The 18431-nt window shown below is 44.7% G+C and overlaps 1 protein-coding gene across 2 annotated transcripts in view; it reads left to right on the top strand.

Annotated features, from left to right (window-relative positions):
- Positions 1-18431, top strand: part of ITGBL1 (integrin subunit beta like 1) — a 186337-nt gene that overhangs the window by 150662 nt on the left and 17244 nt on the right. For both annotated transcript variants that reach the window (XR_015698170.1, XM_087726189.1), the window contains exon 8: positions 14679-14795. Coding sequence is in view for 1 of the 2 variants with exons in the window: in XM_087726189.1 (XP_087582315.1) it covers positions 14679-14795 (117 nt within the window). In the remaining variant the exon portion in view is untranslated. The remainder of the gene's footprint in view (positions 1-14678; positions 14796-18431) is intronic.

Here is an 18431-nt window from a genome sequence, read left to right as displayed (position 1 = left end):
TTCTGGGTTTCTTCCCTGCGTGACCCGTCAAAACCACGCTCGACTAAGCCGCGCCCGATTAAACCGCGTCGCTGACATCATCAACAGGGCAACAACAGCCAGCGCGGAGAAAGAAGGGCGCTTTAAATAGCGCTTTGAAAGCAAGCCGATTCAACTTAAGGTAAGGGTTAGGTTTAGGGTTAGCTTTAGGGTTAGGTTTAGTGTTAGGTTAAGGGTTAGGGTTAGGGTTAGGGTTAAGGTTAGGGTTAGGGTTAGGTTAAGGGTTAGGTTAAGGGTTAGGGTTAGGGTTAGGGTTAGGTTTAGGGTTAGGTTTAGGGTTAGGTTAAGGGTTAGGTTTAGGGTTAGGTTTAGGATTAGGTTTAGGGGGGTTAGGGTTAGGTTTAGGGGTTAATTTTAGGTTTAAGGTTTACAGCGTGCTTCTGTCTCTGCGCTGTTGTCGCCCTATTGATGACGTCAGCTACGCGGTTTAGTCGGACGTGGTTTAGTCGAGCGCGGTTTTGTGGTGGAACCCTTCCCTGCTGGCTACCATACCACATCACTATAGATCAGGGGTCTCAAACTGGTGGCCTGCAGGCCAGATGCATCACACGTGGGCCACACCCATCACAGCTCCGCAAAGGTAAAAATGTTGTGATACATCACATGATGGCAACGGGATGCCACTAGTTTCACACACCGTGCCTTAGAGTCTTTGCTGAGCATTGGCCAAGATGGAAGACAAGATGTTATGTGGTGTGTGTTTTTGTTCAAAATTCACATCTCAACTCTTGAGTAGAAAAAGTTTTGTTTTTGTTTGGAAGCATGCGAGAGAAACAAGTCTCTAGCTCTTTCAGATCCATGTGTCCTTTAATTCACAACTGGCATGTCTCAGAGGACTTATTATTTTTTTAGTCCCTAATTGGGATGGAAAATCATGGGAGTTTTCAGGACGAGAGCAATGGCCTTCCCAAGCACCTCTTTCAAATACCTGTTGTTAGACACTGACTTAGGTTTCCAAAATTGTATACCCCATTCAAGAAAGATCCCTGAAAATTTACAGAATTAACAAACAAACAAAGCCCCACCCCAAAATAAAAACAAAGCAACCAAAAAAAGAACTACAACAAAAGAAATCCTAAAGAGCATAGGATTCCAAAACTAGAAGAAGAATGTCCTGCGTGGTTATGAAGAAAGTACTATTGTAAAAAGCAGGAAAAATGATGAAGAAGAGATATTGAACCTTTCGTAACTTATTTTTTAGAGCTTTTATTTTATTTTATATATTTATTTTATTGTATTTATGACGTGGTGGCTCAATGGCTAAGATGCTGAGCTTGTTGATCAGAAAGGTTGGCAGTTCAGCGGTTTGAATCCTTAGCGCCATGTAACAGAGTGAGCTCCCATTACTTGTCCCAGCTTCTGCCAACCTAGCAGTTTGAAAGTACGTAAAAATGCAAGTAGAAAAATAGGAGCCACCTTTGGTGAGAAGGTAACAGCATTCCGTGCTCCTTCGGTATTTAGTCATGCCGGTCATATGACCATGGAGACGTCTTCAGACAGTGCTGGCTCTTTGGCTTTGAAACGGAGATGAGCACTGCCCCCTAGAGTCAGGAACGACTAGCACATACGTGTGAGGGGGAACCATTACTTCAGAATCTGAATAACACTTTCCTAGGAATTCTCTTGACTTGCAATACAAAGCAAGATTTCAGACATAGATGGCCAACATTAAACAGAGAAAAATCTAGTTCCTGGAAACAAAGAGAATGATGAACTGGATTGAAAATACAATTGAGAATAATGAACTGGGCTGATACAAGCAGGCATTTATTTGTGTGAGCTTTGTATTCCAAAGCCAATTCAGGAAGCTCCCCTTGCTCACTTTCTCCCTCTCTAACTAGGTTGCTATGGCAAAGCTATTACTCCAGCAAAGGGAACCAAGTATAGGTGAAGTGCTCATCCCTTTTCAATTTGACGTGAACCTCTGATTACTTAGTGATTATGACCTCATCAAATTAGTGGTTTGAACATTATAAAGCTTAGCCAGGCACATTTGATAAAGTAGTAAATCTGTTCAAATTCCTTACTGTGGGTCCTGGAAATTTGCCCTCCTGTTTTGTTGTTCTTCAATTACTTAGGCCCAGAATCAGGGGTGGGATTCAGCTGGTTCGGACCAGTTCAGACACTCAGAGAACTGGTTGTTACACCGGTTGAATCCCACCACTGCCCAGAATGCAAGCCTCTTGTATACAGTGACTTGAAATGTAATTTGTATTGTCTGACTGTGCTTCTTTTATGCCTTCTAGCCAATTGGCTTCTTGGGGTAGTTGTGGGGGGAAAGGTAGTGGAAAAAAACCTTACAGGTAGTCCTTGATTTATTAACACAATTGGGATCGGGATTTTTGTCATAACATTCATAATTTGAGCCACCTATTTTAAAGGATTCGATTGTATGACTGTTTTTAAAGCAGTTAAGATAATCACATGGTCATAAGTGTAGGAGAGGGTTTTTTTTTGCCAGAAACCAGTAAAAAACATCAGAAACCAGCAAAAAAAATATTGTAAATTATGGTAACACGACAGCGGGATGCTGCAACTAGTTGTAAATGTGAGCTGGATGCCAAATGTAGTCATGTATCCATGGTGGTGTAAGGATGTCAGGATGATATTTTATGATAGGCAGAAGAAGATAGACTTACGAGCCTTTCATAACTCTGGCCATTAAAGAATTGGTCATAAGTTGTGGATGGCCTATATTAGATTACAGTATCCTTTTCATTTCAACAGTAAAAAAAATAATGATTCAGTGGGTTAGGTTCAGTTTCTCTTTGAAGTCACTGAATTTATTGAGTTGAATTCCTGGCATTTTTTAAAAGCTATGATTCTGGGTAATTTAGGGATTGATAACTTGATGCCCAGTGATGAGAGCATCTCTCCAAAACCTGTGGATGGAGCGACCTCGAACCAGTGTTGGTACCAAATAGTAATCTATCTATCTATCTATCTATCTATCTATCTATCTATCTATCTATCTATCTATCTATCTATCTATCTATCTATCCATCCATCCATCCATCCATCCATCCATCCATCCATCCATCCATCCATCCATCCATCCATCCATCTATCTATCTATCTATCTATCTATCTATCTATCTATCTATCATCTATCTAAAGTATCTTTATCTATCTATCTATCTATCTATTATCTATCTGTCTATCTATCATCTATCTATCTATCTATCTATCTATCTATCTATCTATCTATCATCTATCTAAAGTATCTTTATCTCTCTATCTATTATCTATCTGTATCTATCAATCAATCATCTATCTATCTATCTATCTATCATCTATCTAAAGTATCTTTATCTCTCTATCTATTATCTATCTGTATCTATCAATCAATCATCTATCTATCTATCTATCTATCTATCTATCTATCTATCTATCTATCTGTCTATCTATCTATCTATCTACAGTATCTATCTACAGTATCTCTATCTATCTATCTATCTATCTATCTATCTATCTATCTATCTATCTATCTATCTATCTATCTATCTATCTATCTATCTATCTATCTATCCATCTATCTATCTATCTATCATCTATCTATCATCTATCTAAAGTATCTTTATCTATCTATCTATTATCTATCTGTCTATCTATCTATCATCTATCTATCTATCTATCTATCTATCTATCTATCAATCAATCATCTATCTATCTATGAAATACCACTCGCACATCACGAAATCTCTAGAACCGTAAAGGCTACAAACTTGAAATTTGGCATGCATGTACCTCTTAGCTTCTAGGTACTTGCTTAGAAAGGATTTTTCAAAATGACCATCAGAGTATTAGTATTTCTTATATTATTATTATTAACACACTCTGATCTAAGCAGTTAGACGTTCTACTCCCCTTTCCCACCTGAAAAGAACTGTTCCAACTGTCACTTGGGCTTGGGTATGGCCAGAATGTGACTCAGCAAGCCTGTGAGCTAGGATGAGGATCAATGGGGCCAGCCTGATAGAAGAGGCCTCTATGGGGCAAGCCTGGGGTGGGGGGAAAGGGGGATAGGAGAGGATAATGGGGCCAGCCTGAGGGAGAGAAGGGGAGAGGAAAGGCCAATCATAACTACTCATTAATGTTCAAGCTTTAACTGTCAATTTATCAAGCCCAATCACATAGTTTTGTAGTGAAGCACAGGTATCCAACTGACTAGTCTTTAATATAATAGCAAGGAATACAAGAGAAGTAATTGAATTAACAATTTAATGTTGTTATCTTTAAGTCAAAGATATCACATTTAATACTTCTCATGTATTCTCAACATTTTTTAAACCGCCCTTCCCCCACTTTTTGAACACTATCCTAACTACCACTAACGGGCCAAGGAAAGCCCTCAGCCCAAGGGATTGTTAGCTCCAACTCTTCAGCTTTGATTTTTCTTTCAACGTGCCAAAGTACTGTACTAAGGTCCATTCCCCATACAGCAATTATATTTAATTACATACATTTCCCCTTTGCTTTAAGTAGAAGTGATTATAGATCTAAGCCTGTAGATACCTCTCTGTTATGACTCAGGTGGTCAAGGCAGGGCAAGAAGACCCTAGAGAGTTCTTTGTTTCTCTTCATAAATGTTTCAGCCCAAGGCCCTCCAACAACCAGTGAGGCTCCCCCCTCACGCTACCCTGCAGGCAGCCACTCTCAGACTCCCAAACCCACAAAGAAAGCCCACAAAGTAGATCACAGGGCAAGGTCCAGGTTTCCAAGTCCAATTCACCAGGCAATGGCAGTCCTCAGGACAAGAAACAGGCCACAGAGAAGAAGCAGTTCCAAAGCCCCAGTGAAGCAGAGGCCAAACACAGGCCCAAGAGAAGTTCTAGGTCTGTGATGCCTATGGAATGTGTGTCAGAGGTGGCACAAGAGCCCTCTCTGTGGGCACATGTACCATCTCCAGCTACTCTTTGGGTTTCTGGCATGCTGGCCAGCTGGTCTTCACAGGTGCCAGAGTGCTGAAAAATGATCCAAAAAACGGCCAAAAACCAGGCTGTTTTTGGGGTGTTTTCAGATCATTTTGGAGGCCATTTTGGGCCAAAAATGGCCCCAAAAAACAACCAGAAATGGCCAAAAGAGCAGGAATGTGCGCGCCAGCCAGCTGGTCTTCAGATTTCTTGTACTCTGGCATGTGTATGCATCAGTGGTGGATTTGAACATTTTTTTTAGAAACTTCTGTAGGTGTGGCCTGCTTTGTGGGAGTGTCTTGCCGGCCATGTGACCGGGTGGGAATGGCTTGCCGGCCATGTGACTGGGTGGGAGTCGCTTTCCAGCCATGTGACTGTGTGGGCGTGGCCAACTTGTAAAATGTGGTGAAACTCACTTAACAATGCTCTTGCTTAGCAACCAAAATGTTGGCTCAGGAACTCTGGCATTTGAAGCACGCAAGTCTTAAAGCTATCAAGTTACAAGACCCTTGCACCACTAACCCTTTAGAACCCCCCCAGGGGTGTTCAAACTTGATAGCTTTAAGACTTGTGGACTTCAACTCCCAGAATTCCTCCTCTCGCTCTTCATTTTGATGATGTGCGGACTGGCGGGGAGGAGGGACCTGAAACTGGTTCTAAACGGCACTGTAGATTTGTGGAACCTCTTCTACAGAAGAGGTTAGAACTGGCAGGAACCCACCCCTGCTATGCATGCACATTCCAATTTGGACACTCTGTGCCAAAAAAGATTTGCCATCATTGGTCTAGGTCCAAACCAAAACGCGAAGAGCAACCTTCCAAGCCAGGCAAGGCAAATGGCAAACAGGCACGAGTCGAAGCCAGGGGACTGTAAGCCAAAGCAAGCAACTGTTCCCGGCAATGGCTAACTTTCCACGGCTTCTCCTCTTACTCTCCTCCAGGGGTTCCTTGCGAGGAGGGCTGGGGCGACCTTTCCCTGAGCAGTCTTGCAGCCCTTCTCTGGGTGTGCCTATGTTCCGCTCTTCTGGCTCTTGGATCAAGTTGAGTAGACAACTGTTCCTCATCAGAGGAGATTGGCTGCCTATCAGCACCATTGCCAGTCAGCAGCCAATCCTCTCCTATGTCTGTGCGGGCAGGCAGCTCTCCATCTGGTCAACCACCTCCCCCAATCTTGAGGGTCCCAGGACACATCGTCCTCAGCTCCTGGCGTGCCTTCCCTGTTGGACAGTCCCAGTTCCAACTCTTCCTCCTCCTCCGAATCGGGCTCTGACGGGGCCATGGCACCTCTCAACCTATATCTAGAGAGATGTATATATCCAAATCAGTAGCGATAACTATAAATATGAAGACATAAATTTTGTGGAATCTTATGCCTTCTATCTAATATAGTCCACATAATCTTCCTGTTTGATTGACAAACTTCTCCTAGTTCCACTGCCCTTAGTTTTATTGACTTGTTTATGTGAAGAGTGTAGAGGATGGCTTTGAAGGACAGAGGGAAGATCCGTTACTAAGGCAACAATCAGATAAAAGAGGCTTGATCCCAGAGCAAGAGAGAAGATAAAAGAGGAAAGGGGGAAAGCAGATTCAGCCTTGCAAAATTCTGTCGCAATAGCTGTTCAATTAAAAGTAGCTTTAGGCCCAGTCAGTCTGTTTCTTAATCTGGTCTACCCTATAGGACTGTCAGTTCCTTAGAAGGTAGGGAACTTTATTATATTGGTTCGTTGTATGATCAACCAGCTTCTTAGATTGGATTTGGAATTTTTTGTCTATCTATTGGGTCCTTTCCAAGAACCTGGAATAGGCAGATACTGATGTTTTATGGTATTAGAGGTATTGTCACAGAATACAGGTAGTCCTCAACTTATGACTACAATTGAACCCCAACATTTGTCATTAAGCAAGATATTTGTTAAGTGAGTTTTGCCCCATTTTATGACTTTTCTTGCCACAGTTCCTAAGTGAATTGCTATAGTTGTTAAATTAAGAACTTGGTTTATTAAGTGAATCTGGTTTTCCCATTGACTTTGCTTGTCAGAAGGGTGCAAAAGAGGATCATATGACCCACAGACACTGCCTCCGTCATAAATGTGAATCAGTAGTCAAGCATCTGAATTTTGATCCCGTGTCCATGGGGATGCTGCAACGGTCCTAAGTCACTTTTTTCAGTGCCGCTGTAACTTTGAACGGTCTCTAAGTGAACTGTTGTAAGTTGGGGGACTACCTGTACAATCAATATAAAAATATAAAACAATCATTACTGAGATTAAAATATATTAAAATGTACAAACCATAAACACAGATAGAATAAATACATAGTGGAACCATCTTAAGATGTTATTGGTTCTATACGAAGCGTAACTGGGTCTTGAGTGACTTCCAGAACATTAAAAGGGATTGGAACTAACCTGACTTCAGTTGCGGGATGAGACAATGTTTCATAAAGTAAGTACCATGGTAGAGAAGGGTGATATCCTAGGCCCATGATGGCGAACCTATGGCACAAGTGCCACAGGGGGCATGGGGAGTAATTTGTCAGAGCAAGTGAGGTGTTGCCCTGGCAGCTGGCCAGCTCACTTCGGCCTCCTTTTGAGGCCATTTTTTGCCCTCTGGAGGCTTCAGGAACTTCCCTGTAGCCCCGGAGCACAAAAAACAGCTCTACAGGCAAACCAGAAGTTTGGGAACAGAGTTCCAGTTTGCTCGTAGGACCGGTTTTAGGCTCCAGAGGGATAAAACCTGCCCTACGAGCAAACTGGAAGTCACTTCCTGTTTGCTCAAAATGTCATTTTTTGCCCTCCGGAGTCTTCAGGGAAGCCTCCTGAAGGCCACTAAAGGCTCTAGAGCAGTGGTTCTCAATCTGGGGGGTCAAATGACCCTTTCACAGGGGTCGCCTAAGACCATTGGAAAACACATATTTTCGATGGTCTTAGGAACCGAGACACCAATTTTATGGTTGGGGGTCACCACAACATGAAGAACTGTATTAAAGGGTTGCGGCATTGGGAAGGTTGAGAACCACTGCTTTAGAGGACAAAAACTGGCCCTGTGGACAAACTGGAAGTCCATTCCTGAATTTTTTGGTTTGCCCGTAGGGCTGGTTTTTTTGCGCTCCGGAAGCTTCAGGGAAGCTCCTGAAGCCTCCGGAGGGTCTCGTAGGAGGGGAGGCTGTTTTCGCCTTCTCCAGGCTCCTATAAAGCCCCTGGAGCCTGGGGAGGGTGAAAAAAGCACACCAAAAATGGGGGCGCTGATCGTGCATGCATGGGCACTGTGGTCATGCACATAGCATTATGGGTGTGGCATGCCCACACATGACCCTCCTGCGCTCCCCCTGCTTTTGACATGCGAGCCAAAAAAGGTTCGCCATCACTGTCCTAGACACACCAAACATAGGTTACTAGTCGATGCTACTTGTAGCATGTATTCTCTGCCATATTTCATGATATGAGTGAACATAATGAGAAAGAAGCTGTCCTTCAGATAACCTGGTCCCATGTCCTGAAGAGCTTTAAAAGTTAACACCAACCCTTTGAATTGGACCCAGAAGCAAACTAGCAGCCAACGCAACTAGCAGAGCAGAGGTGTGACATATGCTTTTCTGGGAACACACTTTTAACTCTACTGCTGCTTTCTGTATCAGTTGAAGATACTCTCCAAGGGCAGCACATTACAATAATCTAACCTAGAGGTAACTAGGTCATAAGTGACTGGGAGCATAGCTTCACCGTCTAGGAATGGGCACAACTGGTGCCTGGCATAAAGCTCTGTATGCAGCCCACCCAGCTCCAGAGATGACATAATCCTAAAACTGATAGGCCCCAAACTCAGTCTTGCCAGGGTTCAGCTGAAGCCTGTTGTACTTCATCCCAACCCTCACAGCCTTCTGGAACGAGGATACAATGTCCACAGCACTGCTTACTTTTCCAGTGGCTTTGATATGTAATTGGGTATCATCAGTTTATAGGGGCAATGGATGAACTCACCTAGCAGACTCATGTAGATGTTAAATAGGATAGGAGAGAGGACCAAATCCTGAAGCTTTCTGGGCTGAGGGTGGGATCCTTTCTCCCGAACCACCACAGACTGAGATCAATGTTGCAGATGCCATCTCTTCTCCAGTAAGCAGCCAAACGGCCTGCCAGATCCAATAGCCAATGATTCAAAAAAGGTACCGGCAGAAGCCAGGACAACCTAGCAGGCATAGCTTGCAAAATACACCGGAATTTAGCCGGCATAAAGCAGGGTGTCAAATTAAATCCCATTGTGGGACATATCCAGATTTCGTTTGCCCTTGGGGGCTGGGTTGGGCGTGGCCTGGTCATCAGAGCCTACTGGTTGGGCATGGCCAGGTGGGCCGGGGTCAGGGCAGCCCAGGGCAGTCCCTTGCCATCTCTGGGATGGCCCCAAGGGACAACTCCTATCGTGAACCAGATCTGGCCCGTGGGCCACGTGTTTGACATATCTGCCATAAAGCAACAAGGCAGAAAAGTAGCAAACATGGCAAAGCAACAACTGCATCCATCCTCTGGTATACTGTGCTCTACTACAGCACAGTCCACTCCTCCAACTTTCCCACCCAAACAGGTAGAAAACATCTTCACACACGCCACAACCAACAATCAAGAGGACAGCCTGAACTCAGTTCCTTCTCTTCCGCCATCTTATCCAAAACTATTGAATCACTATCTCACACACCCTCAGAGATTTAACTCTTGCTTAGTATTATCTGGTTGGCTTAAGCACTCAGAATAGACTCCTTTCCCACTCCCCTCACTTTCTGGGAGATTCTAATCACAGTTGAGAAAGTAGGACTGGTAGAAATTGCCTTTTGGCCAATATTAGGTAGGGAGATAAGTTCTTAATATTCCAGCAATACTGTAGATTGGAAAGATTGTTGTCTCCTGACCAGCATGTAGACCAGCTCTGCCGGTGAGTTGCGGAGGGGCCCATGGACCGTCCAGCCGTTCCAGAAACAACCGGCCCTACCAACGCCGCCTGCCAGCCCGACCAACACAACAGCTAGCTCCGAGTCTGCGCAACCTGCCACGTTCTCGGCGGAACACTTACCATTGCAAACTGGCGCCATGGCCAGGGTGGGCCCTCCAGCATTGTTCGCGCGGCCAATCCAGTGGAGCAGAGACTCCAACGCTCCTCCTTCTTTGGCAGTGGCCACACCTTTACTGAGACGCTCGCAGCATGTGCACAGACGTCCCGAGTACCTCCATGACTACGCGTGCCCGGTCCAGGGGTGTTGTGTCCTGACCAGCAGCTGGCGCTGTGCAAGGTGCCTCTGATTGGCCAGGACATGCTTGCCAGCTGGCGGGAGAAACCGGGCGTTCTCATTGGTTCCCCGTCTGACAGCTCTTGGTATAAATAGTTGTCAGCCGTGGGTTTGTCCTCTTTTGCCTGTTACTGTTAAATAAAGGTTCTTGTTACTGTTAGCCGGTCTCCTCAATCTGTGTCCCTCAAAAACTTAAAAAAGATACCATGGGAAATGGTTATCCAAGCCCCTGGGATATTGAAGGATAATTACTCATTGGTGGAGAATCTGTTTTGCAGGTCCAAGTCTACTCTTTTTTTTAAAAAAATATTTTTTTATTAAAAGACAAATCATTTTTTTGCAATTGTCTTCTATACAACATTTCCACCTCGGTATACATCCATTGTAAATACACATTCCCACCCCACCCCTTATTTCAGTTTCTCTTTGTCTATATACATATGGTATTATTATATACATTCCTTAATTTACAATCCTTCATTATGTTCTGTTTCCATTTTTTTCTCTCTTTATTTTTGTAAGCCCCCCCGGAGTCCTTCGGGATTGGGCAGCATATAAATGTGGTTAATTAAATTAAATTAAATTATACATGTTTGTTCATCTCTACCTATACATTGCTTATTTCTAACTCCTGTGTCTTCTTCATCTAATCTTTCCTTAAGGTTAACACCTGTCCTCCAGCCATTTGTACTACTCGTTCCATACCATATAATATTCTGTCTCCTCTTTTTCTTTTATGTCTTTTGTAAGTTTGTCCATCTCTACACACTCTAACACTTTCATTATAACATTCCCCTTGGATGGTATATTATTATACTTCCAATTTTGTGCATAATTACTAAACAGCAAATAGATATGAAACCGGAATTATTTCTGTTGGGGAAACCTCCAAGGAAATATGATTTTAAAAACCACAATATTTAATTATACATATCATAACAGCAGCGAGAATAATATATGCACAAAATTCCAAGTCTACTCTTTAGCATCTCCAGGTAAGAAAGCAGGAGGGGATGAGATGGGTCGGAGCATAGCGGTCGTGACAGGGAGAGGCAGATATGGCGGGGACCTTAGGGCTGGCCATTACCGGGGAAGGAGGGTTCGCTACATTACAGAGATCCCTCCTTCCGGCCCTAGGAGTCCCACTCCAAGACCAGATGGCGCGAGTAGTCAGGACCCTGGTCTCAGGCTGTTGTCGCTAAATGCCAGGTCTGTTGTTCATAAAGCTCCCCTCGTCCGGGACTTAATTACTGACGAGAGGGCAGACCTGGCATGTATTACTGAAACCTGGCTGGGCACAGAAGGAGGAGTCCCCCTTGTAGAGATGTGCCCAGAGGGATTTCAGGTGCTTCATCAGCCGAGAGCCCAGGGAAGGGGTGGCGGTGTGGCTATTGTAATCCGGGAGTCTCTGTTACCTCGTAGGGTCCCTGCTCCGGAGCTTGTCGGGTGTGAGTCTCTGCTGATAAAGTTGGACCTCAAGGGTCAAGTGGGTTTGCTGCTAACGTACCTGCCTCCCAACTGCGTTGCAGCATCCCTCCCCTCGCTCCTCGAGTCAGTAGCCGAGCTGGCGGTTGAGTTCCCCAGGCTTATAGTTCTGGGGGATTTCAACTTGCCATCGCTCGGTGAACGCTCTGACGGGGCGCAGGAGTTCATGGCTTCCATGACAGCCATGGGCTTGACCCAAGTAATTCGGGGCCCAACCCACGCAGCGGGTCACATGCTCGACCTCGTATTCCTCTCGGAGCAGTGGATGTGTGATCTTGGTCTGAAGGGTAATGAGATCATACCCCTGTCGTGGTCGGACCATTGCCTACTGAGGCTTGACTTCCGGAGGCCATACCCCCACCGTAGGGAGGAGGAACCGACCAGGTGGTTCCGCCCCAGGCGACTTATGGACCCTTTGAGGTTCCAGACGGAGCTTGGGGTTATTCCTGATACTCTCGCCCACAGTTCGGCGGAGACTCTGGCTGCCGCCTGGTACTCGGCGGCGTCGGAGTCTCTCGACCGGATTGCGCCGCTACGGCCCCTCCGGGTCAGTGGATCCCGGAGAGTTCCCTGGTTCACCGAGGAACTCCGGGAGAAGAAACGCCGGAGGAGATGCCTAGAGCACCAGTGGAGGTCCGATAGGTCCGAGGCGAACCGAGCACTTTTAACTACCTGCACCAAGGACTATGTCCGAGCATTAAGAACCGCAAAAAGATCTTATATTTCTGCCTTGGTTGCGTCCGCCGAGTCACGCCCAGCCGCCCTGTTTAGGATAACCCGCTCCCTCCTTAATAGGAGGGATGCGGGAGACCCCTTGCAGGGTAGGGCTGAGGATTATGCTCAATTCTTGGCGGACAAAGTAGCCCGGTTTCGATCGGACTTGGACTCCACCGCAGTAGGTCCAGCTGAGTCACAGGAGGATTACTTGTTACATCAGCTCTGGGTTGAGTTCCAGGAAGTTGCCTCTGGGGATGTGGACAAGGCCATTCGAGCTGTAAGTGCCTCCACTTGTATTTTGGACCCGTGTCCCTCCTGGCTGGTGGCTAACAGCAGGGAGGTGACACATGGCTGGATCCAGGCGGTTGTCACCGCCTCCCTTCGGGAGGGGCACTTCCCCGCCGTACTTAAAACGGCGGTGGTGAGACCCCTCCTGAAGAAACCATCGTTAGATCCAGCCATCTTAAACAACTTTCGTCCTGTCTCCAACCTTCCCTTTATCGGGAAGGTTGTTGAGAAGGTGGTGGCCTTTCAGCTTCAACGGGCCTTGGAGGAAGCTAGCTATCTTGACCCCTTCCAGTCCGGCTTCAGACCTGGTTACAGCACAGAAACCGCTTTGGGCGCATTGACCGATGATCTCTGGAGGGCCAGAGATGGAGGCTATGCGTCCATCCTGGTTCTCCTTGACCTCTCAGCGGCTTTCGATACCATCGACCATGGTATCCTTCTGCGACGACTGCGGGAGGTGGGAGTGGGAGGCACTGTTCTGCGGTGGTTCTCCTCCTACCTCTCGGACAGGTCGCAGTCGGTGTTGGTCGGGGGGCAGAGATCGTCCCTGAGGCCCCTAACATGTGGGGTACCTCAGGGTTCGGTCCTATCCCCCCTACTATTTAACATATACATGAAACCGCTGGGCGAGATCATTCGGAGGCACGGGATAAAATACCATCAATATGCGGACGATACGCAATTGTATCTGTCCGCCCCGTGCCAACTCAATGAAGCGGTGGACGTGATGAACCAGGGTTTGGAGGCCGTTAGGAACTGGATGAGTGCTAACAAACTGGTACTCAACCCGGATAAGACCGAGTGGCTGTTGTGTTTCCCCCCCAATAATTTGGCTAATATACCAACGCTTAGGCTGGGGGGTCAAATTTTATACCCCTCAGATAGGGTCCGCAACTTAGGAGTCCTCCTGGACCCACAGCTGACTTTCGATCACCAGCTGTCAGCTGTGACCAGGGGGGCATTTGCCCAGGTTCGCCTGGTCCGCCAGTTGCGGCCCTACCTAGACCGGGGGGCTCTCACAACAGTCACTCGAGCCCTTGTGATCTCTAGACTGGAATACTGCAATGGGCTCTACATGGGGTTGCCCCTGAAGTGCATCCGGCGACTGCAGCTAGTCCAAAATGCAGCCGCGCGAGTGATAGTGGGCGCACCGCGGTTCGCCCACGTTACACCTGTCCTCCGCGAGCTGCATTGGCTGCCTGTTGGTCTCCGGGTGCGCTTCAGGATACTGATGACCATCTTTAAAGCACTCCATGGTAGCGGGTCTGGGTACTTGAGAGACCGCCTTCTGCCGATTACCTCCCTAAATCGACCAATTAGATCGCACAGACTGGGCCTCCTCCGAATTCCATCTGCCAGTCAATGTCGACTGGCGACCACACGGAGGAGAGCCTTTTCTGTTGCCGCCCCGACCCTGTGGAACGAGCTCCCCATGGAGATCCGTACCCTCACCACTATCCAGACCTTCCGCGCAGCCCTCAAGATCAGGCTCTCCCAGCAGGCCTGGGGATAGGTTTCCAATTACCCGCCCGAGTGTTTGATCGCTGAATGAAAGTTGTGTTTTATTATTTTTTCTTTGTGCACATATTGTTTTGTTTTTGACCTTGCACCCCCCTCCCCTGTGGTTGTAAGCCGCCCTGAGTCCCCTCAGGGAAAAGGGCGGCATATAAATCCCAAACTAAACTAAACTAAACTATCCTAAACGAACAAGCCATTGCCAGCTAGACTCAACTCAAGGAATAAATAGCCTGATGTGCTTAAGAAAATTCTGTGTTCCCATAACACAAAACAGCCTTTACACAACTATCTTTTAAAAATGTCTCCTTTACAAACAATACTGCCTTCCTCTTTCAGGCTGATGTGTATATTTCTTTGCTAGATTGCTAAGTTGAGTCATAGACAAGAACAAGTTGACCTTGGCTGCTGGATTTGACTAATGAGAGATGATGTTCTCACAGGGAAATGTGAATGTGGCCGGTGTACATGTTTTCCTCCCGGAGAGTCCAAAATATATGGCAAACTTTGCGAGTGTGATGATAGACAGTGTGAAGACAACGATGGCAATGTCTGCAATGGTAGGTCATTTTTAATATGGATTTTCAGATGAAGTAATGCTGTGGTTATATAGTAATGCAATTTCCCCCCTATGGCTTGGAATTATTGTGATAATATAAAGAAAGTAATAGATGTTTCAGATTGTTTATTTGTATGCCGCCCTTTTCCCTGGGGGGACTCAGGGCGGCTCACAATCAAAGGGGGGGGGAAGACAAACTTTTACATATAAGACAGTACATGGTTAAAACGCAACATTCATACCATTCGGGCGGGTTACAATCTTTAGCCCCAGGCCTGACGGGATAGCCAGATTCTAAGGGCTGTGCGGAAGGTCTGAAGGGTGGTAATAATTATAAAATAATTTTATTTATTATTATAAAATAATTTTAAAAGGCAGGAAGGTATGTACAGTATGGAGATAGATAGGGGGCTACCATAGTGCATTTTTCTTAAATAAAATAAATAACTGATTTACTATACATCTACCGTATTTTTTGGAATATAAGACGCAACTCCCCCCCCCCCAGAAAAGAGGGTGAAAATCTGGGTGCATCTTATACACTGAATACAGCATTTTTGGCCTCCCGAAACCCTGCCTCCTTCACAAAAATGGATGTGCAGAGGGTTTGGGAGGCCTGCAAAATGCTCCTGGGGGCTGGGGAAGGCAAAAACAAGCAAAAAAAATGGGCTGTTTTTTGCTCGTTTTTTTGCCCCCCCCCCAGACCCGAGGAGCACTCTACAAGCCTCCTAAAGGCTATGCATGCCCTCTGTTTTTTGGGGGAAAATGGGCCTGTTTTCTGCTCATTTTTGCCCCCTCAGCCCCCAGGAGCACTTTCCAGGCCTCTCAAACTCTTCATGCCCCATTTTTCACAAAAAATGAGGTGCAGATGGTTTGGGAGGTCTGCAGAGTGCAAAACCTTTTTTTAAAATTTAGCTCTTCAAAATCTTATACTCCAGTGCATCTTCTCCTCTGAAAAATACGGTATGTTCTGTAAAATAAACAGTGTAAACAAATGGTTTTGTTTCTAAAAGATGTAAAATTATTTGAAAGAAACAGGAGACATTGACTCGGATTCTATCATCTGAATTAAACGAATGGGCTACCATATGCTCAATGGTTCACATCTTGGGGAAACAGAAGGAATAGCAAAGATGAGAGCACACAAGGCCCTGTGCTGTGCACTTCACCAGCTATAAAGCTAAAATTGAAATTCAGCAAAATATCCCTATTCCTAAAAATAGCATGTGGAGCCTGCCCCATATTAAAGGTTTTGCTATTTGTAAATTCCGGTTTGAACATCGGCACATTTATATGTGCCACTGGAGAACATAAATATGGTTATGCATGTTGTTTTGATGTTTCTCAACCTCTCGACATCTGGAGCCATCCTTCTGAAGACGGTGCCAGAGCCTTTGTTGAAATGGTACTTGCTCTGCTGTCTTACACCTAGATGAGCCATTGGGGTATATTCAATAAAAACACACTTTGCATATATTTAGGGGCACTCTGGTGTTTATAGTGAATGCCTTATTTTCAGAGGTAAATATTGGCGGAAAAGATAGGTTTGCAAGGCTGTGCTCAATGATTCTCTGAATCAAACTTAAATAGACTCTAAATTGGATACCAGTGAGTTATTACCTGCAGCTGAACCTCAGAGCTACACAAAATGTGGTATGATTTCTTTGTAGAGAAAACTCTGCAGCATTAATTAAGTGCCTATTTATAGGTCTATGGGCATTCTCAGTCATCCACATTATGGTTGTCCCAAATGTGTTTTTTTTTTCCAAAAGACAACTGGACTTTGTTTTTCCTTGAAGTTGTTTTGCTTCTCATCCAAGAGGCTTCTTCAGTTCTGACTGAATGATGGAGGATGGAAGGATTTTTTATTTCTTGCAGTCATCTGGTCGTTAGCAGTCTTTCTGAGGGTCATTGAGGCCATTGGGAGGTTTATCTGGACCCTCAGGGTCACTGAAATAGTGCAAATGGGTATGGAGTCTTCTTGGAACTGCTGGAAGGACTCCTGTTGGAAACAGGAGATACAATAGGTGCAGATGTGGTATTCAGACAGTTCTCTCTGGTTTGGGCAATGGTAGTGGCAGCTGCGGGAGGCTCAGCCCACCCGCCCCAACATAATGCATGAGCACTGTGCATGCACAGAAGGTGATATGCACAGACGCGGCGCATGTGAACAAAGTGTGGGATACAACACCATCTATCTCCTGTTTACAATACAGTCCTTTCAGCAATTCCAAGAAGGTTCCATACCAGCTAATGATTGCAAGGAATGTAACTCCTTTCACCCTCCACCATTCAGTTAGAACTGAAGGAGCTTCTTGGATGAGAAGTGAAACATCTTCAAGGAAAAAACAAAGTCCTTTTTATAGTTAATCAATGGAAAATTTGTGAGCCGATTGTTGTTGCGCTACAGTTGCAAACATTCTTCCTTACTTTTCCTGTCATTGAGATGGGTGGAAGATAATTCACCAGGTTTGGAGAACCAGGCGTTCATTAATCCTTTTGTAATTGTAAGTCAATGAAATCAATAAAGAAGCTAAAGTGATGAGCAGGCAGTGACCATGCTGATTATGGTTGTTGGGAGTTGTAAGTCAACATACAAACATTGTGAACAATAGGTGGATTTCCCCTCTTGCTTTTGGGGGGATAAACATGTAGAAATATGTTGGGATATTTTATTATGTAAAATTATTTATTTCTTCAGAAGCTACCAAAAGCTAAGTAGATGTATACTAGTCAAGAATAGCCTAAAAAGGAGCCAGAATTACAAATTTGTATGATTCCCAGTTTCCTGATGCAAACCTCCACTTCAGTTTCAAATAAATATATTAATCAAAAAGATAAAATCTCAATATTGCAATGGTTTAGGAAAAAAAGTGGGTACTATAGTAGAAATCCCAAATACAGAAATCAAATTCTGTATGAGATTGAGATCAGCACTATAGTAGTTTATGATTACATATCTAATAATTGGAATCAATGGATACTAGTTAGATATTCAAACAGGGACCATTAATTTTAATCGTAAAATGCACTGAATTTACAAGTTTAAAAAAAAACCATTAAAACAGACCTTCATTGTAGATCTGCTCCTGAATTTTTGCAAATGAAAATACTCAGGGAAATTTACGATAGGTTTATGTATCCATATACAATTTGCTATTGTACAAATTGCTTATGCAATTCCAGCAAAAAAAAAACCATCCATTTATTATACCATTAATCAGATTTCTTAAAATATTTACTACTCATTTATATGCTTCATACTTGGGCATTAAAAATATAAACTTATAGTGGTGGGACTATAAAGAAATGTCTTTCTCAACCTAGAAGATATTGGAAAATCCACTAAGATGCATAGGCAGAAAATGTCTTATTTTTTTCAGGCTGCTTCTAGCCATTTAGCCTCAAGTTATGCCAACCTCAACATAATTTCTTCTGAAAAGGTTAACAAGTAGTGGAGTTCAGCTCCTGTTGATTTCATGGGAAGGATGATAGCTTAAAGCAGAATGAATTAAAGCTAGGAGTGATCTTGGAGAACTGGTAGGAAGACTTAATGCCTATTGAAAAAGTAAATGGAGGTGGTGGTGAACTGGATAATTGTCTTCTGCTTGTCGCACCAGCAGATACTGATTTATAG

The sequence above is a fragment of the Thamnophis sirtalis genome, unplaced genomic scaffold (genome assembly GCF_051295495.1).
Source record: "Thamnophis sirtalis isolate CommonGarterSnake01/CBP01778 unplaced genomic scaffold, rThaSir2_p1.2 scaffold_12, whole genome shotgun sequence".
Classification (NCBI taxonomy): Eukaryota; Metazoa; Chordata; class Lepidosauria; order Squamata; family Natricidae; genus Thamnophis; species Thamnophis sirtalis.
Note: the sequence above shows the minus strand (reverse complement) of the source record. Positions and strands in the feature narration are given on the sequence as shown.